Consider the following 24,453-nt stretch of genomic DNA (forward strand, 5'->3'; position numbering starts at 1 on the left):
CGCCGCTGAGCGGGGCAATAAACGGCACCCACCCACGCTGCCTCCGCTCTCTTGCGCCGCCCGGGGACCCCGGCCCGGACTCCTGGGTCCCCGTTTCCCCCTTCTTCCTCCCCCCCACCCGGACACCAGTGTCCCTTTTTCCTTCTTTTTTGCAGCATCTTGGGGTTCCTTCCATCACCCCTAAGTTTTGGGTTCCCCTGCGCTTTGCTCCCCTGGTTGGGATCCCCTGTCGCACCCCGGACGCCTGCGTCCTTGTGCTTCCCCCCCCCCCCCCAAATATTGGGGTTCCCCCTTCGCTGTCCTGCGCCCTTTCCTGATGGCTGGGTCCTTCTGCCCCTTTTACCCCTGAATATTGGGGTGCCCCTTCCCCCCCTTACCTGGGTCCCTTTTACCCCTTTCCCCTCTCAGGTATTGGGGTTCCCCTTCACCGTCCCTCTCCCGGACGCCTGGGCCCCTTTCCCACCCCTTCTCCCCTCAGGTATTGGGGTTCCCTTCACCGTCCCTCTCTCCCAGATGCCTGGGCCCCTTTTCCCCCCATTTTCCCCCTCAGGTATTGGGGTTCCCCTTCACCGTCCCTCTCTCCCGGACGCCTGGGCCCCTTTCCCGCCCCTTCTCCCTCAGGTATTGGGGTTCCCCTTCACCATCCCTCTCTCCCGGACGCCTGGGCCCCTTTTTCCCCCATTTTCCCCCTCAGGTATTGGGGTTCCCTTTCACTTCCCCCCCCACCGGGGCCCCCTACTCCTTCCCCCTCTCAGTTATTGGGGTTCCCCATCACTATTCCCCCCCCGGATCTCGGGGTCCCCCCTTTTCCCGGACACCTGGGTCCCTTCCCTTCCCCTCCCCCCCCCCACCCACCCCTCAGGCGCTTCGCCCGTGACGTCACCGTCTCCACACGCGGCGCGGGAAAAAAGGGGCGGGAACGGCCGCGCCCTCGCGCCTCGGGCGGGCGGGAGCGCGCGCGCCCCCCCTCCCATCCTCGGTTCCGCAGCGCGCATGCGCCGCGCCGCCGGGGACCCGCCCCCGCCCCCCCTCCCGCGCCAGCGCCTGCGCAGTGCGCCCCGGCGGCGCCGCGCCTGCGCAGTGCGCCTCCTCCTCCTCCTCCTGCCCCCTCCCTCCCTCCCTTCCCCCGGCGCGCGGCCGCGCCTGCGCAGTGCGGTGGGTGGCGGCGCGGGCGCTGTCAGTCGGTGGCGGAGCGGCGGCCGCAGCGGGGGCCGCCCCGGCCCGTTCCCCCCCCCTTCCCCTCCCCATGGGGCCCCGCTGATCCCCCCCCCCCTTTTTATTCCCCTTTCCCCTTCGCCCCCGGCTTCCCCCGTCCCTCCCGCCGCCATGGCGGACCCCGCACCCGCCCCGCAGCCTCGACGACATCGACCTCTCCTCCCTCAGGGTGAGCGGGGTCAAAGGGCGGCGGGGTGGGGGAGGGGAGGGGAGGGGTCAAAGGGCGCGGAGGGGGCGGGCCCCGGGGGGGCAAAGGTCACGGCAGGGACCCCCCCCCCCCTTCCCCCGGAGGCCTCCGAGCCGGGTCGTTCCTCCCTCCGCCCCGGGACTGACGGGTTTTCACCCGGGGTGGCCTCTCCCAGTGCCTCCCAGTATCCCCCGGCTTCCCTACTGGTGAGCCACAATGACCTGTCACCCCACAGGAACCCCCCCGGCCTCCCCCAGTGCCCCCCAGTGCCTCCCAGTATCCCCCAGTATCCTCCTGGCTTCTCTACTGGTGAGCCGGAACGACCTGCCACCCCCCCGGACACCCCCCTGGCCTCCCCCAGTGCCCCCAGTGTCTCCCAGTGCCCCCCAGTATCCCCCAGTGCCCCCCAGTATCCCCCTGGCCTCTTACTGGTGGGCTAGAATGACCTGTCACCACCTGGAGACCCCCCCGGCCTCCCCCAGTGCCTCCCCAGTATCCCCCAGTGCCCCCCTTAGGCCGGTCAGAAAGGCTTCACTCCCTCCCGGTGCCCCCCCCAGCTGGGCAGTGGGGCTGAACCCCCCCCCCGGGGCTCCCCCAGCCCCACACCGGGGTCCCCACGTGTGGGTCCCCCCTAATAAGGGGGGGGGCTTTTGCCCGGGGGTGGGGGCTGCTCTGCCCTTGACCCAGGCTGGAAGTGGGTCACGCTGCGGGGGGGGGGGGGGGGTCCCGGCTCCCCCCCCCAGCGACGCTCCCACTCTGGAGCCGCTGCTCCGGGGCCGGCGGAAATCGGAGCGGCCCGCTTTGCCCAAACTCGCTCCGTTTGGGGCCCAAAACCCCCCCACGTGTTTGCCGGGGGGGGGGGGGGAACCCACCTGCACCCCCCCCCGCACCCCTGCCCCGCTTCCCGGCTGTCCTTGACGCGCGGCGCCGCCCCCCCCTGCCCCCCCCCCCCCCCCGCAGGGCTCCGTAACCCGCTTGGCGGCTCCCAGCGGGCGCCCGGGACGGATGGCAGGACGCGCCGACCGCCTTTCCCGGGGTTATTTATACGCGGGGGGGGGTGGCCCGGACGCCTGGGCTCCCTCTGGGTCCCCTCCGTGACCCCCCCCCCCTTTTTTGTGTGTCCCCCCCCCCCCACGACAGGATCCCGCCGGCATCTTCGAGCTGGTGGAAGTGGTCGGCAACGGGACGTACGGGCAGGTCTATAAGGTGAGGCGGCGGTGACATGCGGTGACACGCGTGTGTGGCCCCCCCCAGCGCCGGGATGGTTGAAGAGGGGCAGCCCGGACGCCTGGGCCCCTTCCTCACATGTGTCGTTCCCCCCCCCAATCCGTGTCCCATCCGTGTCCCCCAGGGCCGGCACGTGAAGACGGGGCAGCTGGCTGCCATCAAGGTCATGGACGTGACAGAGGTGAGCGGGGAGGGGACACGTGTGACGCCGTGGGGGGGGCACACACATGTGGTGCCGGGTGGACACATCCGTGGCGCTAGGTGGGGGACACATGCGTGACACCGTGAGGGGGGGGAAATGCACGCATGATGCCAGGGTGGGGGACACGCGTGTGACGCCGTGGGGACACCACGCATGATGCTGCGGTGGGGGACACACACATGGTGCCCTGGGGACACACGCATGGCACCGTGGGGGGCACATGTGCGATGCTGTGAGGGCACACGCGTGATGCCAGGGTGTGGGACACACGTCACCCCGCGGGGGGGGGGACACATACATGTGTATGTGTGACACCGTGGGGGACGCACACACGTGACACCATGAGACACAGGCGCGTGCACACATGCATGATGTTGTTGGGGTGACACACGCACCCGTGTGACACTGTTGGGGAGACGCACACACGCAATGCCGTGGGGGGACACATGCACCCGGGTGACGCCACAGGGGACACACGCACACGGGTGACACTGTTGGGGGGACACACGTGCACGGGTGACGCTGTGGGGGGCACACGCACCCGGGTGACACTGTTGGGGACACACGCACCTGTGTGATGCTGTTGGGGGGACACATGCACACGGGTGACGCCGCGGGGGGACACACGCAATGCGCGTGACGCTGTTGGGGGGACACATGCACCCGGGTGACACTGTTGGGGGGGACACATGCACCCGGGTGATGCTGTTGGGGGGACACAAACGCGCCCGGGTGATGCTGTTGGGGGACACACGCACATGGATAATGCTGTTGGGGGGACACACGCGCATCTGGGTGACGCTGTTGGGGGGACACACACGGCCGGGTGACACCGCGGGGGGACACACGCGCCCGGGGTGACGCTGTTGGGGGGACACACGCACATGGGTAATGCTGTTGGGGGACACACGCACATGGATAATGCTGTTGGGGGGACACATGCACACGGGTGACATTGTTGGGGGGACACACGCACATGGGTAATGCTGTTGGGGGGACACACGCCACGCCCGGGCGACGCTGTTGGGGGGACACACGCGCATCCGGGGTGACGCTGTTGGGGGGACACACGCGCATGGGTAATGCTGTTGGGGGGACACACGCACGCCCGGGTGACGCTGTTGGGGGGACACACGCGCCCGGGTGACGCCGCGGGGGGACACACGCGCCCGGGTGACACTGTTGGGGGGACACACGTGCCGGGGTGACGCTGTTGGGGGGGACACACGCACATGGGTAATGCTGTTGGGGGGACGCACGCACGCCCGGGTGATGCTGTTGGGGACACACGCGCATCCGGGTGACGCTGCCCGGGTGACACTGCCGCGGCGCGGCGCGGCGGCAGGACGAGGAGGAGGAGATCAAGCAGGAGATCAACATGCTGAAGAAGTACTCGCACCACCGCAACATCGCCACCTACTACGCGCCTTCGTCAAGAAGAGCCCCCCCGGCAACGACGACCAGCTCTGGGTGAGCCGCCGGCCTCCGCGGGGATCCGGGAGCCGGGGGGGGATCCGGGGGGATCCGGGGGGGATGCAGGGACTAAGGGCGGGTTAGGGGGGATTGGGAGGTCCTGGGGGGACCCGGGGGGGATTTGGGGGTCTGAGGGGGGATCTGGGGGAGATCTGGGGCTTTGGGGGGGATCTGGGGGGGATGCAGAGGGCTAAGGGCAGGTTAGGGGGGGATTTGGGGGTCCTATGGGGAATCTAGGGGGAATTTGGGGGTCTGAGGGGGCGATCTGGGGGAGATCTGGGGTTTTGGGGGGGATCCAGGGGTCCAGGGGGGATCCAGAGAAGATGTAGGGAGCTAAGGGAGAATTACAGGGGGGATTTGGGGGTCTGAGAGAGGGTTTGGGGCTTTGGGGGTGATCCGGGTGTCCAGGGGGGATCCAGGAGGGATCTGGAGAGGATGCAGAGAGCTAAAGGAAGATTATAGGGGGATTTGGGGGGTCCAGGGGGGATCCAGGAGGGATCTGGGGGGGGATGCAGGGGGCTAAGGGAGGATTACAGGGGGATTTGGGGGTCCTGAGGGGAACTAGGGGGGGATTTGGGGGTCTGAGGGGGAGATCTGGGGCTTCGGGGTGGATCCGGGGATCCAGGAGGGATCCGGGGGGATGCAGGGGGCTAAGGGAGGATTACGGGGGGATTTGGGGGTCTGAGGGAGGGTTTGGGGGCTTTGGGGTGGATCCAGGGGTCCAGGGGGGATCCAGGAGGGATCTAGGGTGGACGCAGAGAGCTGAGGGAAGACTGGGGGGGGATTTGGGGGTCTGGGGGCAGATCTGGGGATCCAGTGGGGGATCCAGGAGGGATCTGGGGATCCTGGGGGGACTCTAGGAGGGATCCGGGGTGGGCACAGGGAGCTGAGGGAAGACTGGGGGGGATCTGGGGGTCCAGGGGGGGATCCAGGAAGGATCTGGGGGGGATCTCAGAGGGATTTGGGGATCCTGGGAGGGATCCAGCAGGGATTTTTGGGGGGGGGGACGCAGAGGGCTGAGGGAGGATCGGGGGGATTTGGGGGTCCAGGGAGGACGCAGGGGCATCGGGGGGGATCCATGGATCCGTGGTGGATCCGTGGGGATCCGTGGGCAGCGCTGATCCCGTCCCCCCTCCCCGCCAGCTGGTGATGGAGTTCTGCGGCGCCGGATCCGTCACGGACCTGGTGAAGAACACGAAGGGCAACGCGCTGAAGGAGGACTGCATCGCCTACGTGTGCCGGGAGATCCTGCGGGTGAGTGACACGCGTGTCCCCTCGCGCACACGCGTCGCACACGCGTCGCACGCGCATCGCCTACGTGTGCCGGGAGATCCTGCGGGTGAGTGACACGCGTGTCCCCTCGCGCACACGCGTCGCACATGCGTCACAACGCATCGCCTACGTGTGCGGGAGATCCTGCGGGTGAGTGACACGCGTGTCCCGTGGTGCACACGCGTCGCACAGTGTGCCGGGAGATCCTGCGGGTGAGTGACACGCGTGTCCCCTCGCGCACACGCGTCGCACACCCGTCGCACACGCATCGCCTACGTGTGCCGGGAGATCCTGCGGGTGAGTGACACGCGTGTCCCCTTGCGCACACGCGTCGCACACGTGTGCCGGGAGATCCTGCGGGTGACACGCGTGTTCCCTGGCGCACACGCATCACACATACATCGCCTACGTGTGCCGGGAGATCCTGCGGGTGAGTGACACGCGTGTCCCCTCGCGCACACGCGTCGCACACACGTCGCACACGCATCGCCTACGTGTGCCGGGAGATCCTGCAGGTGAGTGACACGCGTGTCCCCTCGCGCACACGCGTCGCACACGCGCCGCACACGCATCGCACACGTGTGCCGGGAGATCCTGCGGGTGACACGCGTGTCCCCTCGCGCACACGCGTCGCACACACCCGTCGCACACGCATCGCCTACGTGTGCCGGGAGAATCCTGCGGGTGAGTGACACACGTGTCCCTTTGCGCACATGCGTCGCACACGCGTCACACGCGCATTGCCTACGTGTGCCGGGAGATCTTGCGGGTGAGTGACACGCGTGTCCCCTCGCGCATACCGCGTCGCACACGTGTGCCGGGAGATCCTGCGGGTGACACGCGTGTCCCCTGGCGCACAAACAGCATCACACATACATCGCCTACGTGTGCCGGGAGATCCTGCGGGTGAGCCCCACGCGTGTCCCGCGGTGCACACGTGTTTGCACACATGGTGAGCACATTGCACACGCATTGCCTACGTGTGCCAGGAGATTCTCTGGGTGAGTGACACGCGTGTCCCGCGGTGTGCATGCGGCGCACACGCGGCACGCGCATTGTACATGCACCACACACATCGCACACGCAGCGCACACGCGTGCCGGGAGGGCCTGCAGGGCAGCGTTGTGCGTGTGCCGTGTCACCTCCCTGTGTGCCCTGCATCGCACGCGTGTTCATGGCATGTGCAGGGTTTGGTACGCACCATGGGCAAGCCGTGTGCGTGGCGTGTGCCTGCTTGACACGCGTGCAGATCCCGGCGTGTGCCGTGTGCGTGCTGTGTGCGTGGTATGCGCCCACCTGATGGGTGCGTGGCGTGTTCCTCGCATGTGTTGGCCATGCGTGTGCATGTTGCTCCCGTGTGGCAGGGTCTGGCTCGTGGTGTGTGCGTGGCGTGTGCGTGTTGGTCACATGTGTTGCTCCTGTGTGCAGGACCCGGTGCATGCCGTGTGCGTGGCGTGTTCCTCACACATGTTGGTCACACGTGTTGCTCCTGTGCGGCAGGACCTGGTGCATGCCGTGTGCGTGGCGTGTTCCTCACACGTGTTGGTCACACGTGTTGCTCCTGTGTGCAGGACCCGGTGCATGCCGTGTGCGTGGCGTGTTCCTCACACGTGTTGGTCACACGTGTTGCTCCTGTGTGCAGGACCCGGTGCATGCCGTGTGCGTGGCGTGTTCCTCACACGTGTTGGTCACACGTGTTGCTCCTGTGTGCAGGACCTGGTGCAAGCCGTGTGCGTGGCGTGTTCCTCACACGTGTTGGTCACACGTGTTGCTCCTGTGCGGCAGGACCTGGTGCATGCCATGTGTGGCGTGTGCATGGCATGTTCCTCATGTGTGTTGGTCACACGTGTGCGTGTTGCTCCCGTGTGGCAGGGCCTGGCTCATGCCGTGTGCGCCGTGTGCATGGCGTGCTGGTCACGTGTGTGTTTGGTCACGCGTGTCACTCCTGTGCGCAGGGCTTGGCTCGTGCTGTGTGCGTGGCGTGTGCGTGGCGTGTGCGTGTTGGTCACACGCGTGCTGGTCACGCGTGTCACTCCTGTGCGGCAGAGCCTGGCTTGTGCTCTGTGCATGCCGTGTGCGTGCCGCGTGCGTGGCATGTACGTGTTGGTCACGCGTGTGTTGGTCACGCGTGTCACTCCTGTGCGCAGGGCCTGGCTCGTGCTGCGTGCATGCTGTGTGCATGGCGTGTGCGTGGTGTGTGCGTGTTGGTCACGCGTATCGCTCCCGTGCGCAGGGCCTGGCTTGTGCCGCGTGCGTGGCGTGTGCGTGGCGGTCACGCGTGTCATTTGTGTGTGGCAGGGCCTGGCTCGTGCTGCGTCCATGCCATGTGCGTGGCGTGTGCGTGGCGTGCTGGTCATACGTGTGCTGGTCACATGTGCATGCTGGTCACGCGTGTCGTTGGCGTGTGGCAGGGCCTGGCACGTGCCGTGCGCGTGGCGTGTGCATGTTGGCCACGCGTGTGTTGGTCACGCGTGTCGTTGGCGTGTGGCAGGGCCTGGCTCGTGCCGCGTGCGTGGCGTGTGCGTGCTGGTCACGCGTGTCGTTGGCGTGTGGCAGGGCCTGGCACGTGGCGTGCACGTGGCATGTGCATGTTGGTCACGCGTGTCGTTGGCGTGTGGCAGGGCCTGGCGCACACTGCACGCGCACAAGGTGATTCACCGCGACATCAAGGGGCCAGAACGTGCTGCTCACCGAGAACGCCGAGGTCAAGCTGGGTGCGTGCGGCGGCCCCCCCCCCCCTCCCAGTGCCCCCCAGTGCTCCCAGTTCCCTCCCAGTGCCCTCCCAGTGCCCTCCCAGTTCCCTCCCAGTGCTCCCAGTTCCTCCCAGTGCCTCCCAGTGCCTCCCAGTGCCCTCCCAGTGCCCTCCCAGTGCTCCCAGTTCCTCTCCAGTGCCCTCCCAGTGCTCCCAGTGCCCTCCCAGTGCTCCCAGTGCCCTCCCAGTTCCCTCCCAGTGCTCCCAGTGCCCTCCCAGTGCTCCCAGTGCCCTCCCAGTGCCTCCCAGTGCTCCCAGTGCCCACCCAGTTCCCTCCCAGTGCTCCCAGTGCCCTCCCAGTGCCCTCCCAGTGCTCCCAGTTCCCTCCCAGTGCTCCCCAGTTCCCTCCCAGTGCCCCTTCCAGTGCTCCCAGTTCCCTCCCAGTGCCCTCCCAGTTCCCTCCCAGTGCTCCCAGCGCGGCCTCCCAGTGCTCCTAGTATGAGCTCCCAGTGCTTCCTGCACAAGCTCCCAGTGCTCCCAGTACGGGCCCCTGGTTTGCTCCCAGGGAGGCACCGGCCCCCCCCCCAAGCTCCCAGTCTGTCCCAGTTTGGCTCTAAACATCCTCTTCGGCTCCCGATCCCCCCCCCCACGTTCCTAGCGCCCCCCCCCAGTGCTCCCAGTGCCCCCAACAGCCCCCCCAGTGCTCCCAGTGCCCCCCAGTTCCCTCCCAGTCCCCTCCCAGCGCCCCCGACAGCCCCCCCAGTGCTCCCAGTGCCCCCCAGTCCCCTCCCAGCGCCCCCGACAGCCCCCCCAGGGCTCCAGTGCCCCCCAGTCCCCTCCCAGCGCCCCCGACAGCCCCCCCAGGGCTCCCAGCGCCCCCCAGTCCCCTCCCAGCGCCCCCGACAGCCCCCCCAGTGCTCCCAGTGCCCCCCAGTCCCCTCCCAGTCCCCTCCCAGTGCCCCAACAGCCCCCCCAGTGCTCCCAGTGCCCCCCAGTCCCCTCCCAGTCCCCTCCCAGCGCCCCCGACAGCCCCCCCAGTGCTCCCAGTGCCCCCCAGTCCCCTCCCAGTGCCCCCGACAGCCCCCCCAGGGCTCCCAGCGCCCCCCAGTCCCCTCCCAGCGCCCCCGACAGCCCCCCCAGGGCTCCCAGTGCCCCCCAGTCCCCTCCCAGTGCCCCCGACAGCCCCCCCAGTGCTCCCAGCGCCCCCCAGTCCCCCCCCAGCGCCCCCCAGTCCCCCCAGCGCCCCCCGGCAGCGGCCCGTGTCGCCCGCAGTGGACTTCGGCGTGAGCGCCCAGCTGGACCGCACCGTGGGCCGCCGCAACACCTTCATCGGCACGCCGTACTGGATGGCGCCCGAGGTGATCGCCTGCGACGAGAACCCCGAGGCCACCTACGACTACCGGGTACCCGCCCGCCTGCGCCCCGGCGGCACGGGGGGGGGCGCCCGGACGCCTGGGGCCCCCCGAAGAAGGGGCGCCCGGACGCCTGGGCCCCGGGGGCAGGGGGGTGGGGGGGGCGCCCGGACGCCTGGGCCCCCCGAAAAAGGGGCGCCCGGATGCCTGGGGCCCCGGGGGCAGGGGGGCGGGGGGGGCGCCTCCGGACGCCTGGGCCCCCCGAAAAAGGGGCGCCCGGACGCCTGGGCCCCGGGGGGCAGGGGGGGTGGGGGGGGGGCGCCCGGACGCCTGGGCCCCCCGAAGAAGGGGCGCCCGGACGCCTGGGCCCCAGGGTGGGGGGGCGGGGGGGCGCCCGGACGCCTGGGCCCCCCCGAAAAAGGGGCGCCCGGACGCCTGGGCCCCGGGGGCAGGGGGGCGGGGGGGGCGCCCGGACGCCTGGGTCCCCCGAAAAAGGGGCGCCCGGACGCCTGGGCCCCAGGGTGGGGGGGGGGCGGGGGGGGCGCCCGGATGCCTGGGCCCCCCGAAAAAAGGGGCGCCCGGACGCCTGGACCCCAGGGTGGGGGGGGTGGGGGGGGCGCCCTGACGCCTGGGCCCCTCGAAAAAGGGGCGCCCGGATGCCTGGGCCCCGGGGGCAGGGGGGTGGGGGGGGGCGCCCGGACGCCTGGGCCCCCCGAAAAAGGGGCGCCCGGACGCCTGGGCCCCGGGGGCAGGGGGGTGGGGGGGGGCGCCCGGACGCCTGGGCCCCCCGAAAAAAGGGGCGCCCAGATGCCTGGGCCCCGGGGGCAGGGGGGCGGGGGGGCGCCCGGACGCCTGGGCCCCCCGAAAAAGGGGCGCCCGGACGCCTGGGCCCCGGGGGCAGGGGGGCGGGGGGGGGCGCCCGGACGCCTGGGTCCCCCGAAAAAGGGGCGCCCGGACGCCTGGGCCCCCAGGGTGGGGGGGCGGGGGGGGCGCCCGGATGCCTGGGCCCCCCGAAAAAGGGGCGCCCGGACGCCTGGACCCCCCGAGAAAGGGGCGCCCGGACGCCTGGGCCCCGGGGGCAGGGGGGCGGGGGGGGGGCGCCCGGACGCCTGGACCCCCCGAGAAAGGGGCGCCCGGACGCCTGGGCCCCAGGGTGGGGGGGCGGGGGGGGCGCCCGGATGCCTGGGCCCCCCGAAAAAGGGGCGCCCGGACGCCTGGACCCCCCGAAAAAGGGGCGCCCGGACGCCTGGGCCCCAGGGTGGGGGGGCGGGGGGGGGCGCCCGGACGCCCTGGGGCCCCCGAAGAAGGGGCGCCCGGACGCCTGGGCCCCGGGGGCAGGGGGGCAGGGGGGGCGCCCAGATGCCTGGGTCCCCCGAAGAAGGGGCGCCCGGATGCCTGGGTCTCGCTGGGGATGGAGGTGGGGGGGGACACCCGGATGCCTGGGCCCCCCAAAAAAGTGGTGCCTGGACGCCTGGCTCCCCCGAAGAGGGGGCACCCAGACGCCTGGGTCCCGCTGGGAATGAGGGTGTGGGGAAGGACACCCGGACGCCTGGGCCCCCCGCCCCCCCCGCCCCCCCCCCGCCCCCCGGTTCACCCGCCGCTTCCCCCCCCCGCAGAGCGACATCTGGTCCCTGGGCATCACGGCGATCGAGATGGCCGAGGGGGCGCCGCGTGAGTCGGGGGGGGTGGCGGGGCCCCGGGCGCCTGGGCCCCTCGGGGGGGGGGACACCCGGACGCCTGGGTCCCTTGGGGGGGGGGAGCGGGGACGCCCGGAAGCCTGGGCCCCTGCGTGGAGGGGGGGGGGGTGGAGCAGGGCTCCCGGACGCCTGGGCCCCTGCAGGGGGGGGGGTGCCGGGGCGGGGGGGTGGAGCGGGGCTCCCGGACGCCTGGGCCCTCTCCCACCGGCCGGTGCCCCCGCAGCGCTCTGCGACATGCACCCCATGCGCGCCCTGTTCCTCATCCCCCGCAACCCCCGCCGCGCCTCAAGTCCAAGAAGTGGTAGGTGGGGGGGGGATCGGGGGGTGCAGGGGCCCCTGGGTGCTGGTGGGGGGACATGGGGGGACATGGGGGGTCCCTGAGTGCAATGGGGGGACCTGGGGGGGTCTCTAGGTGCTTTGGGGGGTAAACAGGGAGACATGGGGGTGCTGTGGGGAGATATGGGTGATCTGGGGGGGTCCTGGGTGCTCTGGGGGGGACATAGGGGGTTCCTAGGTGCTGGTGGGGGGAAATAGGGGGACCTGGGGGGGTCCCTGGGTGCAACGGGGGGACTTGGGGGGCCCTAGGTGCTGGTGGGGGGGAAATAGGAGGACCTGGGGGGTCCCTGGGTGCTCTGGGGGGTAAATAGGGGGACGTGGGGCTGCTATGGGGGGACATGGGTGCTCTGGGGGGGTCCTGGGTGCTCTGGGGGGTGAATGGGGGGACCTGGGGGGTCTCTGGGTGCAATGGGTTGTGAATGGGGGGACATGGGGGGTCCTGGGTGCCAGTGGGGGGGACGTGGGGGTCCCTGGGTGCTCTGGGGGGTAAACAGGGGGACATGGGGTGCTATGGGGGGACATGGGTGCTCTGGGGGGGTCCTGGGTGCTCTGGGGGTGAATGGGGGGACCTGGGGGGGCCCTGGATGCTCTGGGGGGACATGGAGGTCCCTAAGTGCTGGTGGGGGGGAAACAGGGGACCTGGGGGGGTCTCTGGGTGCTCTGGGGGGTAAATAGGGGGACATGGGGGTGCTCTGGGGGGACGTGGGTGCTCTGGGGGGTGAATGGGGGGACCTGGGGGGTCCCTGGGTGCAATGGGGTGTGAATGAGGGGACATGGGGGGTCCCTAGATGCTGGTGAGGGGAAATAGGGGGACCTGGGGGGTCCTGGGGTGCTTGGGGGGTAAACAGGGGGACATGGGGGTGCTATGGGGGGACATGGGTGTTCTGGGGGGTCCTGGGTGCTCTGGGGGGTGAATGGGGGGACCTGGGGGGTCCCTGGGTGCAATGGGGGTGAATGGGGGGGCATGGGGGGTCCCTGGATGCTGGTGAGGGGAAATAGGGGGACATGGGGGTGCTCTGGGGGGTCCTGGGTGCTCTGGGGGGTGAATGGGGGGACATGGGGGGCCCCTGGATGCAACGGGGGGACTTGGGGGGGCCCTTGGGTGCCGAGGAAGGAAAATGGGGGGGGGGGGGACCTGGGGGTCCCTGGGTGCTGTGGGGGGAGAAGAGGGGGAACGGGGGCCCCCGGTGTGTGTCCCCCCCCCCCCCCATGACGCGGGGGGACGCGGCTGCCGTGCCCCCCCCGCCCCCAGGTCGAAGAAGTTTGTGGACTTCGTGGAGACGTGTCTGATCAAGGCGTACACGAGCCGCCCGGGCACCGAGCAGCTGCTCAAGGCGCCCTTCATCCGCGAGCAGCCCACGGAGCGGCAGGTGCGCGTGCAGCTGCGCGACCACATCGACCGCTCCCGCAAGCGCCGCGGCGAGAAAGGTGCGCCGACACGCCTGCGACACGCCTGCGGCACGCGTGTGACACACATGGGGACACACATGGGGACACGCGGGGGGACGCGGGGGCAGGTGCGCGTGCAGCTGCGCGACCACATCGACCGCTCCCGCAAGCGCCGCGGCGAGAAAGGTGCGCTGACACGCGGGGGACACGCCTGCGACACGCGTGTGACACGCATGGGGACACACATGGGGACACGCGGGGGGACGCGGGGGCGGGTGCGCGTGCAGCTGCGCGACCACATCGACCGCTCCCGCAAGCGCCGCGGCGAGAAAGGTGTGCTGACACGCCTGCGACACGCCTGCGACACGCCTGCGACACGCGTGTGACACGCATGGGGACACACATGGGGACACGCGGGGGGACGCGGGGGCAGGTGCGCGTGCAGCTGCGCGACCACATCGACCGCTCCCGCAAGCGCCGCGGCGAGAAAGGTGCGCCGACACGCGGGGGACACGCCTGCGACACGCGTGTGACACGCATGGGGACACACATGGGGACACGCGGGGGGGACACGTGGGGGGACGCGGGGGCAGGTGCGCGTGCAGCTGCGCGACCACATCGACCGCTCCCGCAAGCGCCGCGGCGAGAAAGGTGCGGCACGCATGGGACACGCCTGCGACACGTGTGTGACACGCATGGGGACACACATGGGGACACGCGGGGGGGACACGTGGGGGGACGCGGGGGGCGGCGGGTGCGCGTGCAGCTGCGTGACCACATCGACCGCTCCCGCAAGCGCCGCGGCGAGAAAGGTGCGGCACGCCTGCGACACGCCTGCGACACGCGTGTGACACGCATGGGGACACACATGGGGACACGCGGGGGGGACACGTGGGGGGACGCGGGGGCAGGTGCGCGTGCAGCTGCGCGACCACATCGACCACTCCCGCAAGCGCCGCGGCGAGAAAGGTGCGCCGACACGCGGGGGACACGCCTGCGGCACGCGTGTGACACGCATGGGGACACACATGGGGACACGCGGGGGGGACACGTGGGGGGACGCGGGGGCGGGTGCGCGTGCAGCTGCGCGACCACATCGACCGCTCCCGCAAGCGCCGCGGCGAGAAAGGTGCGCCGACACGCCTGCGACACGTGTGACACAAGTGACACGCGTGTGACATGCCTGGCACACGCATGTGACATGGGAAGGGGGGGCCAGGGACATCCCTGACCCCCCCGTCCCCCCTTCTAGACGAGACAGAGTACGAGTACAGCGGCAGCGAGGAGGAGGACGACGGCCGCGGGGAGGAAGGGGAGCCCAGGTGGGGGCGGGGCCTGCCTGGGGTGGGCGGGGCTAGATGGGGTGGGTGGGGGCTGGTCAAGAGGGTGGGGTCAGCCCCCAGGGGTGGGGCCTGGAGAGAGGGGGTGGAGCTGTGGCCTCAAGGGGTGGGGCTTGGATAAGGGGGTGGAGCCTGTTGGCTGTGGGTGGGGCTGTTGTGCTGAGGGGTGGGGCCAAGTGGGGGGTGGGGCCTCCAGGCAGGGGGCCGGGCAGTGATTGGTCACTGCCTTGGGTTAAACAATAGGGTCAGACAGGTGGAAGGGGTGGGGCTAAGGCCCTGGGGGTGGAGCCTGAGGTGGAGTGGGTGGGGCTAAGGAATGAGAGTGGGGTCTGAGAGGTGGAGTGGGTGGAGCCCAAGGGGTGGGTGGAGCCAGTGGGGGGAAGGGGCTGGGTTTGGGAGGGGGTGGGGCCTGAGAGGTGGAGTGGGTGGGGCCTGGGGCTTGGGGGTGGGGCCTGGGAGGGGTGGGTGGAGCCAAGGGGAGCGGGAGCTATATTTGGGGAGGGGGGGCAGGGCCTGAGACGTGGGGTGGGTGGGAGCAAGGGGCTTGGGGGTGGGGCCAAGTGCTTGGGGGTGGGGCTTGGACTATGGGGGTGGTGCCTGGGCGTGTGGGCGGGGCCAACAACGCCCCGCCCCCTCCGCCCCGCCCAGCTCGCTGCTGGCGGTGCCGGGGGAGTCGACGCTGCGGCGGGAGTTCCTGCGGCTGCAGCAGGAGAACAAGGCCCGCCCCCCCGAGGTGGCCCCGCCCCCGGCCCCGCCCCCCGGCCCCGCCCAGGTGCAGCACCTGCTGCTCCAGCGCCAGCTCCGCCTGCAGCAGCAGCGGGACGAGAGGCGCCGCCTCGAGGAGGTGGGTCCGGGCGCCTGGGCCCGGCCTGGGATGGGGTGGGGTGGGATGGGGGGGGGCGTCCGGACGCCTGGGCCCAGCATTGGGGGGGCGTGTCTGGATGCCTGGGCCCGGCATGGGATGGGGTGGGGGGTGCCCGGACGCCTGGGCCCGGCTTGGGATGGGGGGGGGGCGCCCGGACGCCTGGGCCCGGCTTGGGATGGGATGGGGGGTGCCTGGATGCCTGGGCCCAGTCTGGGATGAGGGGGGCACCTGGATGGCTGGGTCCAGCCTGGGATGGGATGGGCGGGGCGCCCGGATGCCTGGGCCTGGCATGGGATGGGGAGGGGTGGGGGGCGCCCGGACACCTGGGCCCAGTCTGGGATGGGGGGGGGTGCCCGGATAGCTGGGCCCGGCATGGGATGGGGGGGGCGCCCGGACGCCTGGGCCCGGCTTGGGATGGGATGGGGGGGGCGCCCGGACGCCTGGGCCCGGCTTGGGATGGGATGGGGGGGGTGCCCAGACGCCTGGGTCCAGCATGGGATGGGGGGGGGCACCCGGACGCCTGGGCTCGGCATGGGATGAGGTGGGGGGGGCGCCCGGACGCCTGGGTCCCTCAGTGGGGGGGAGAGGGGCGGATCGGGGGCACCCGGACGCCTGGGTCCCCCTGACGCCGTGTCCCCCCCCCCTGCCCCCCCTGGCAGCAGCAGCGGCGGGAGCGGGAGCAGCGGCGCCGGGAAGACCTGCAGGCCCTGCGGCGCGAGGAGGAGCGGCGCCAGGCCGAGCGCGAGCAGGTGGGCCCGGACGCCTGGGCCCCGCGGGGGGGTTGGGGGGGGCCGCCCGGACGCCTGGGTCCCCCGCTCACCCCCCCCCCCCCATCCCGTTCCAGGAATTCATCCGGCACAAGCTGGAGGAGGAGCAGCGGCAGCTCGAGATCCTCCAGCAGCAGCTGCTGCAGGAACAGGCCCTGCTGCTGGTGCGTGGCCCCGCCCCCACGCGTGGCCCCGCCCCCTTATGGCCACACCCCCTGCTGCTAGCTCCACCCACTGCCCTTGGCCACACCCACATGGGGAAAGGGGAGGGCTTCGGGGAGACACCAGGCGCCTGGGATCTTCTCTGGGTTGTTTTGGGAGCACGTGGGGGGTCCTGGATCGTCCTGGGTTGGGAGCGGGGAGCGGCCCGGACGCCTGGGCCCCTCCCGGATGCCTGGGCCCCTTCCCGGACACCTGGGCTCTTCCCCAGATGCCTGAATCCCTCTTTGAACCCCTAAATCCCTCCCCGGATGCCTGGGTCCCCTCTGGGTTCTCCCAGGAGCACGTGGGGGGTCCTGGATCGTGGGAGTGGGATGTTCCTGCCCGGACGCCTGGGTTCCCCCCCGGATGCCTGGGTCCCCCCCGAACACGTGGGTCCCTCCTGGACACCTGGATCCCCCTGGACACCTGGGCCCCCCCGGACGCCTGGGCTCCTCTCTGGATGCCTGGGTCCCCCCCACCGGATGCCTGGATCCCTCCTTGGACCCCTTGATCCTTCCCCGGGTGCTTGGGTCCCTCCCGGACGCCTGGGTCCCCTCTGGGTTCTCCCGGGAGCATGTGGGGGGGTCCTGGATCGTGCTGGGAGTGGAGTTCCCCCCCGGCTGCCTGGGTCCCCGCCGGACGCCTGGGCCCCGCGGCTTCTCCGGCAGGAGTACAAGCGGAAGCAGCTGGAGGAGCAGCGGCAGTCGGAGCGGCTGCAGCGGCAGCTCCAGCAGGAACACGCCTACCTCAAGTCCCTGCAGCAGCAGCAGCAGCTGCCGCCGCCCGACGCCGGACGCCTGGGCCCCCGCGGCAGGGGGGGCGCCGCCGCCGAGGCCCCCGCCTGGGCCCGCGAGGTGAGCCCGGACGCCTGGGCCCCGCGGGGGGGGGGGGCGGGGACCCCGGACGCCTGGGTCCCCTATGGACAGGGCTGACAGAGTCCCGGACGCCTGGGCCCCCTTCCCAGATACCTGGGTTCCCTGTGGGTGGGGGTTATGGGGCCCCCGGATGCCTGGGCCCCTCCATGGGTGGGTGTTATGGGCCCCCCGGACGCCTGGGCCCCTCCATGGGTGGGTGTTATGGGACCCCCGGACGCCTGGGCCCCCCGTGGGTGGGTGTTATGGGCCCCCCGGACGCCTGGGCCCCCCGTGGGTGGGTGTTATGGGCCCCCCGGACGCCTGGGCCCCCCGTGGGCGGGGCGTGACGGCCCCCCGGACGCCTGGGCCCCCTCCCCGCAGGCGGAGGAGCGCCCGCGGCTGCCCCGGCCGAGCTCCCCGGCGGCTCCGGCCAAGGCGCCGGCGACGACGGCAGCGACGACGACGGATCCTCCGGCCGCGACGGCGCAGACGCCCCCCATGCAGCGGCCCGTGGAGCCCCAGGAGGGGCCGCACAAGGTGGGCGGGGCCTGGGTGGTGGGGGCGGGGCCAGGGGGCGGGGCCTCCGCTGACCCCGCCTCCTCCTTCCTCCCCAGAGCCACGTGGCTCATCGGGTGCCGCTGAAGGCGGCGGCGGCGGCGGCGGCGGCGGCGGCTGCGGTGCCGCGTTCGCAGTCGCTGCAGGAGCAGCCGGGCCGGGCCCTGGCCGCCGCCGTCACCGCCGCCACCGTCACCGTCATCGTCCCCCCGCCGGCCGCCGCCGCCCCCCGGCCCGTCCTGCGCCAGAACTCGGACCCCACGTCGGAGGCCCCCGAGGGGCCTTGGCTGCGGCGGCCGCCCGAGGCGCCGCCCAAGGTGAGCGCCCGGACGCCTGGGCCCCGGCCCTCGCCGCCGCCTTCCTCGCTCCCCCCCTTCCTCTTCCTCCCTCCTTCCCGCAGGTGCCGCAGCGCACGGCCTCCATCGCCACCGCCCTCAACGCCGCCGCCGCCGCCGCCGCCCGGCCAGCCCACGCCGTGCGCGCCAGGTGAGGACGCCGCCGCCGCCGCCGGACGTGCGGGGTTGGGGACGCGCGGGGACGTGGCGCGCGCTGACCCCTTCGGCTCTCGCCCCGCAGCAACCCCGACCTGCGGCGCAGCGACCCCACGTGGGAGCCGGGGGCTGACGGCCGCCCCCAGGCCGGGTCCCTGGAGCGCAACCGGCTCGGAGGTGGGACGGGGGACGCGGGTGACGCGAGGGGGATGGCGGGGACACGGGTGACACGAGGGGGACGGTGGGGAGAGGGGACACGGGGGGACGTTGTCCTCCCTCCCCTCGTTCTGCTCGTCTCCAGGGGGCTCGTGGTGGGGACATAAGGACAAGGAAGACGTGGGGGGGACGCAGGGACAGGGGAGAGACGGTGGCCGGGACGGGGCAGCGAGGGATGGGGGGAAACGGGGACACAGCAGGGAAAATAGTGTGACGTGGGACACAGGGGGACACGGGAAGGGACAGTGAGACCATGGAGGGGGGCCTTGGGGACACACGGAGGGACACGGGGACACGTGAGGGATGTGGGACACAGGGGGACACGGGGACCCATGGAGGGACACGGGATGGGATGGGGGGGACACAGGGGGACACACGCAGGGACATGGGACACGGGATGTGGGGAGGGACCTGGGGGGACACAATGGGGCCATTAAGGACACGCAGAGGGACGTGGGGACACCGGGAGGGACAAAGGGGGATGTTGGGGGGGGGGGACATGGGGACACGGGGGGGGGGGACAGCGGGACCCGGCAGCTCTGCCCTCACCCGGCCCCTGCCCAGGCGCGACGCGACGCGACGGCTCCCCCCTGCTGCCCCCCGCCGGCCCCCCCCGGGGCGACGACCGACGACGACCCCCGGTGAGTGCGGGGGCCCAGGCGTCCGGGGGGGCCCAGGAGTCTGGGAGGGGCCCAGGCGTCCGGGAGGGGCCCAGGCGTCCGGGCCAGAGCGGGGCAGGGGGCAACCGGGCACCTGCAGCAAGGAGCCCAGGCGTCCGGGTGCCCTGAGGGGGCCCAGGCGTCCGGGAGGGGCCCAGGCGTCTGGGCTGGAGCGGGGCAGGGGGCAACCGGGCACCTGCAGCAAGGAGCTCAGGCATCCCAAAGGGGCCCAGGCGTCCGGGGGACCCTGGGAGCCCCGGGAGGGACCCAGGCATCTGGGTGCCCCAGCGGGGCCCAGGCATCCAGGGGAACCCAGGTGTCCGGGGGGGCCCAAGCGTTTGGGGGGTCCCAGGCGTCCGGGGGAGCCCAGGTGTCCGGGGAGGCCCAGGCGTGTGGGAGGGCCCAGGCATTCGGGAGGGCCCAGGCGTCCGGGGAGGCCCAGGCGTCCGGGGGAGCCCAGGTGTCCGGGGGGGCCCAGGCGTCCGGGAGGGCCCAGGCGTCCGGGGGGGGGGGCCCAGGCGTCTGGGGGAGCCCAGGCATCCGGGGGGGGCCCAGGCATGTGGGAGGGCCCAGGTGTCCGGGGGAGCCCAGGTGTCCGGGAGGGCCCAGGCATCCGGGAGGGCCCAGGCGTCTGGGGGGGGGGGCCCAGGCGTCCGGGGGGGCCCAGGCGTCCGGGGGGGGGCCCAGGCGTCCGGGGGGGGGGCCCAGGCGTGCGGCGCCCTGACGGCGGCGGCGCCCCCAGAACCTGCTGCTGGTGCGGGAGCGCCCCGAGGAGGCACCGCGGCCCCTGACCAAGGCCATGGACTACTCGTCGTCCAGCGAGGACGGGGACGGGGACAGCAGCGAGGACGAGGGCGACGCCGGGGCCGGCGGCTCCGCCGAGGGCGGCAGGTGGGACGGGGATGGGGACGGGGACACGAATTTGGGGATGGGGATGCAGGGACACATCAGGGATTGGGATGGGGACGTGAATTTGGGGGTCAGGGATGGGGGCACAGGCAGGGACACGTTGGGGACAGGGATAGGGACATGAATTTGGGGATGGGGACAGGCATGGGGACACAGGGACACATCGGGGATGGGGACACCAATTTGGGCATGGGGATGCGGATGGGGACAAGGGAACGGGGGCAGGGACAGGGTTGGGGACATAAGGATGGGGAGAAAGGATCAGGCGTGGGGACATGGTCAGGGACACATCATTGGGGACAGCAATGGGGATGGGGACATGAATTTGGGGAAGGGGACGCGATCGGGGACACGTAGCTGGGGATGGGGACAAGGGAATGGGGACAGGGTTGGGGACATGGGGACAGGGCTGGAGGCACCTAGTTGGGGTTGGGGGCTTGGGGACAGGGACAGGGATGGGGACACGTAGTTGGGGACAGGGATACGGGGACAGGGATTTGGGCTTGGGATCGGGGATGGGGACAGGAACGTGTCATCGGGGACAGGGATGGGGACAGGGGCTCGGGGAAGGGGACACGTTGGGGATGGATGGGGACAGGGTGATGGAGACACGTAGTTTGGGATGGAGATGGAGAGAACAGGATGGGGACAGGGGAGCGCGCTTGGGTCCCCCCCGATTACGCCGCGTCCCCGTCCCTGTCCCCATCCCCGTGTCCCCCCCCCCCCCCCCAGGCCGCGTGACGGGGACACGGACAGCGTCACCACCATGGTGGTGCACGAGGTGGACGAGGCGGCGGGCGGCAGCGGCTCCGAGAGCTCCTACGGCGGCGAGGGCACCCTGCCGGCCGCGCGGGTACGGCGCCGGGGACGCCGGGGGGGACATCGGGGGGGGGGACACCGGGGGGGGGGGGACGCGGGGACGCCCTGACGCCGGGTCCCCGCGTCCCCAGGCGCCCGAGGAGGAGCGGGGCCGCCCGCCCGCCGACGCCAACGGCTACACCAACCTCCCCGACGTGGTGCAGCCCAGCCACGAGCCCCCCGCGCCCGGCAAGGAGCCCCCCGACGTGAGCGCCGGGGACACGGGGGGACATGGGGGACGTGGGGACATGGGGGGGACGTGGGGACACGGGGGGGCACAGGGACGTGGGGACCCCGGCAAGGAGCCCCCCGACGTGAGCGCTGCGGGGACGCGGGGGGACATGGGGGACGTGGGGACATGGGGGGGACGTGGGGACACAGGGGGGACACAGGGACGTGGGGACCCCGGCAAGGAGCCCTCCGACGTGAGCGCTGCGGGGACGCGGGGGGACATGGGGGACGTGGGGACATGGGGGGGACGTGGGGACACGGGGGGGGGCACAGGGACGTGGGGACCCCGGCAAGGAGCCCCCCGACGTGAGCGCCGGGGACATGGGGGGACACGGGGGACGTGGGGACATGGGGGGGACGTGGGGACACAGGGGGGACACAGGGACGTGGGGACCCCGGCAAGGAGCCCCCCGACGTGAGCGCCGGGGACGCGGGGGGACACGGGGACATGGGGGGGACGTGGGGACACAAGGGGGACACAGGGACGTGGGGACCCCGGCAAGGAGCCCTCCGACGTGAGCGCTGCGGGGACACGGGGGGACGTGGGGACACAGGGGGGATGTGGGGACCCCGGCAAGGAGCCCCCCGACGTGAGCGCTGTGGGGACACGGGGGGACACGGGGGGGACATGGGGACCCCGGCAAGGAGCCCCCCGATGTGAGCACCGGGGACACGGGGACACGTGGACACGGGGGACACAGGGACGTGGGAAGGACATGGGGACACGGGACATGGGGGGGACACGGGGACCCCAGCAAGGAGCCCCCCGACATGAGCGCCGTGAGGACACAGGGGGACGTGGGGACACAGGGGGGACACAGGGTCATGGGGACACAGGGACCTGGTCAAGGAGCCCCCCAACGTGAGCACAGGGACACAGGGGGACATGGGGACACAGGAGGGACATAGGGACACAGGGACCCCGACATGGAGCTCCCCAACATGAGCGTGGGGACACGAGGGGACACGGGGATGTGGAGAGGGACACGGGGACATGAGAAGGGCACGGGGACATGAGGACAAGGGAGGGACATGGGGACACGGGAAGGACACGAGGACCCCGACACGGAGCCCCCCCAACATGAGCGTGGGGACACGGGGAGACACGGGGCTGTGGGGAGGGACATGGGGACATGAGAAGGACATGAGGACATGGGGACATGGGAGGGACATGGGGGGGACATGGGAGGGGACATGGGGACCCCAACATGGAGCCCCATGATGTCAGCACGGGGACGTGGGGGGACATGGGGGGACATGGGGACATGGGGACACAGGAGGGACACGGGGACACGGGAAGGACACAGGGACCCCGACACGGAGCCCCCCAACATGAGTGTGGGGACATGAGGGGACACAGGGACATTGGGGGGACATGGGAAGAACATGGGAACACAGGGGGGACACGGGGACATGGGAGGGGACACGGGGAGGACATGAGGACACGGGAAGGACACGGGGACCCCGACACGGAGCCCCCCAACGTGAGCTGGGGGGATAAGAGGGGGGACGTGGGGAACAGGAGCACGCGGGGCCCCCGCGCGGGGGTCCGTGACGCGAGGCGTGTGACGCGTGGCACGTGACGCGTGACACGCGTGTCCCCGCAGTACCCGCCGCGGGGGCTGCCCAAGGCGCCCGGCAAGACGTCCTTCTCCGTGTTCGTGGACCTGGGGCTCTACCAGGGCGCCGCCTCGGCCGACGCCGGCCCCGGTGAGGCCCCCGGCACGCGCGGCGCGGGGCCCTGTGGCGTGGCCCCATGGCATGCGTTATACCCACGGCGTGTCCCCATAGTGTGTCTCTATGCCGTGTCCCCATAGCGTGTCCCTATAGTGTGTCCCCGCGGCGTGTCCCCGTGGCATGCGTTATACCCATGGTGTGTCCCCACAGTGTGTCCCCATAGCATGTCCCCACGGCGTGTCCCCATGGCATGCGTTATACCCACGGCGTGTCACTGTAGGATGTCCCCATAGCGCGTCCCCATAGCGTGCACTATACCCGTGGTGTGTCCTCATGGCATGTCCCCATGGCGTGTCCCCGTGGCATGCGTTATACCCACGGCGTGTCACTGTAGGATGTCCCCATGGCGCGTCCCCATAGCGTGCACTATACCCGTGGTGTGTCCCCATAGCATGTCCCCATGGCGTGGCCCCATGGCATGCACTATACCCATGGCGTGTCCCCATGGCGCGTCCCCATGGCGCGTCCCCATGGCGTGTCCCCATGGCGCGTCCCCATAGCGTGCACTATACCCGTGGCGTGTCCCCATAGCATGTCCCCATAGCGTGTCCCCATGGCATGCACTATACCCATGGCGTGTCCCCATAGCACATCCCCATGGCGTGTCCCCATGGCGCGTCCCCATAGCGTGCACTATACCCGTGGTGTGTCCTCATGGCATGTCCCCATGGCGTGGCCCCATAGCACATCCCCATGGTGTGTCCCCATGGCGCGTCCCCATAGCGTGCACTATACCCATGGCGTGTCCCCATAGCACATCCCCATGGCGTGTCCCCGTGGCATGCGTTATACCCATGGCGTGTCCCCATAGCTTGTCCCTATAGCATGTCCCCATAGCGTGTCCCCTTAGTGTGTCCTCATGGCATGTCCCCATGGCGTGTCCCCGTGGCATGCACTATACCCATGGTGTGTCCCCATAGCGTGTCCCTATGCCGTGTCCCCACGGCGTGTCCCCTTAGTGTGTCCTCATGGCATTTCCCCATGGCGTGTTCTCGTGGCATGCACTATACCCATGGCGTGTCCCCATAGCGTGTCCCTATGCCGTGTCCCCATAGCGTGTCCCCTTAGTGTGTCCTCATGGCATGTCCCCATAGCGTGTCCCCGTGGCATGCACTATACCCATGGTGTGTCCCCATAGTGTGTCCCTATGCCGTGTCCCCACGGCGTGTCCCCTTAGTGTGTCCTCATGGCATGTCCCCACGGCGTGTCCCCGTGGCATGCGTTATACCCACGGCGTGTCCCCATAGCGTGTCCCTATGCCGTGTCCCCATGGCGTGTCCCTATAGTGTGTCCCCGTGGCGTGTCCCCGTGGCATGCGTTATACCCATGGTGTGTCCCCACAGTGTGTCCCCATAGCATGTCCCCACGGCGTGTCCCCAGGGCATGCGTTATACCCACAGCGTGTCCCCATAGCGTGTCCCTATAGCATGTCCCCATAGCATGCACTATACCCATGGCGGGTCCCCATAGTGTGTCCCCATAGCATGTCCCCACGGCATGTCCCCATGGCATGTGTTATACCCATGGCGTGTCCCCATGGCATGTTCCCATGGCGTGTCCCCGTGGCATGCGTTATACCCACAGCATCTCCCTATAGTGTGTCCCCATGGTGTGTCCCCATAACATGTCCCCATGGTGTGTCCCCATAGTGTGTCCCCATAGCATGTCCCCATAGCGTGTCCCTATAACATGTCCCCATGGCATGCACTATACCCATGGCATGTCCCT

The 24,453-nt window shown here is 71.1% G+C and overlaps 1 protein-coding gene across 1 annotated transcript in view; it reads left to right on the forward strand.

Annotated features, from left to right (window-relative positions):
• Positions 1-1,287: 1,287 nt before the first annotated feature.
• MINK1 (misshapen like kinase 1) overlaps positions 1,288-24,453 on the forward strand; it is a 31,358-nt gene continuing 8,192 nt past the window's right edge. Inside the window, 28 exon segments of the mRNA XM_067315053.1 lie at positions 1,288-1,384; positions 2,543-2,608; positions 2,754-2,810; positions 4,177-4,252; positions 4,255-4,301; positions 5,448-5,558; positions 8,198-8,209; positions 8,211-8,246; positions 8,248-8,290; positions 9,541-9,671; positions 11,237-11,291; positions 11,541-11,585; positions 11,588-11,618; positions 12,906-13,081; positions 14,295-14,364; positions 15,031-15,226; positions 15,907-15,996; positions 16,092-16,178; positions 16,884-17,069; positions 17,451-17,606; positions 17,684-17,941; positions 18,025-18,110; positions 18,201-18,292; positions 18,896-18,972; positions 19,733-19,881; positions 20,632-20,752; positions 20,850-20,963; positions 22,596-22,698. Of these exon segments, the coding sequence (XP_067171154.1) occupies positions 2,796-2,810; positions 4,177-4,252; positions 4,255-4,301; positions 5,448-5,558; positions 8,198-8,209; positions 8,211-8,246; positions 8,248-8,290; positions 9,541-9,671; positions 11,237-11,291; positions 11,541-11,585; positions 11,588-11,618; positions 12,906-13,081; positions 14,295-14,364; positions 15,031-15,226; positions 15,907-15,996; positions 16,092-16,178; positions 16,884-17,069; positions 17,451-17,606; positions 17,684-17,941; positions 18,025-18,110; positions 18,201-18,292; positions 18,896-18,972; positions 19,733-19,881; positions 20,632-20,752; positions 20,850-20,963; positions 22,596-22,698 (2,563 nt within the window). The 5' untranslated portion in view covers positions 1,288-1,384; positions 2,543-2,608; positions 2,754-2,795.

This window comes from Apteryx mantelli, chromosome 40, assembly GCF_036417845.1.
Source record: "Apteryx mantelli isolate bAptMan1 chromosome 40, bAptMan1.hap1, whole genome shotgun sequence".
NCBI classification, from domain to species: Eukaryota; Metazoa; Chordata; class Aves; order Apterygiformes; family Apterygidae; genus Apteryx; species Apteryx mantelli.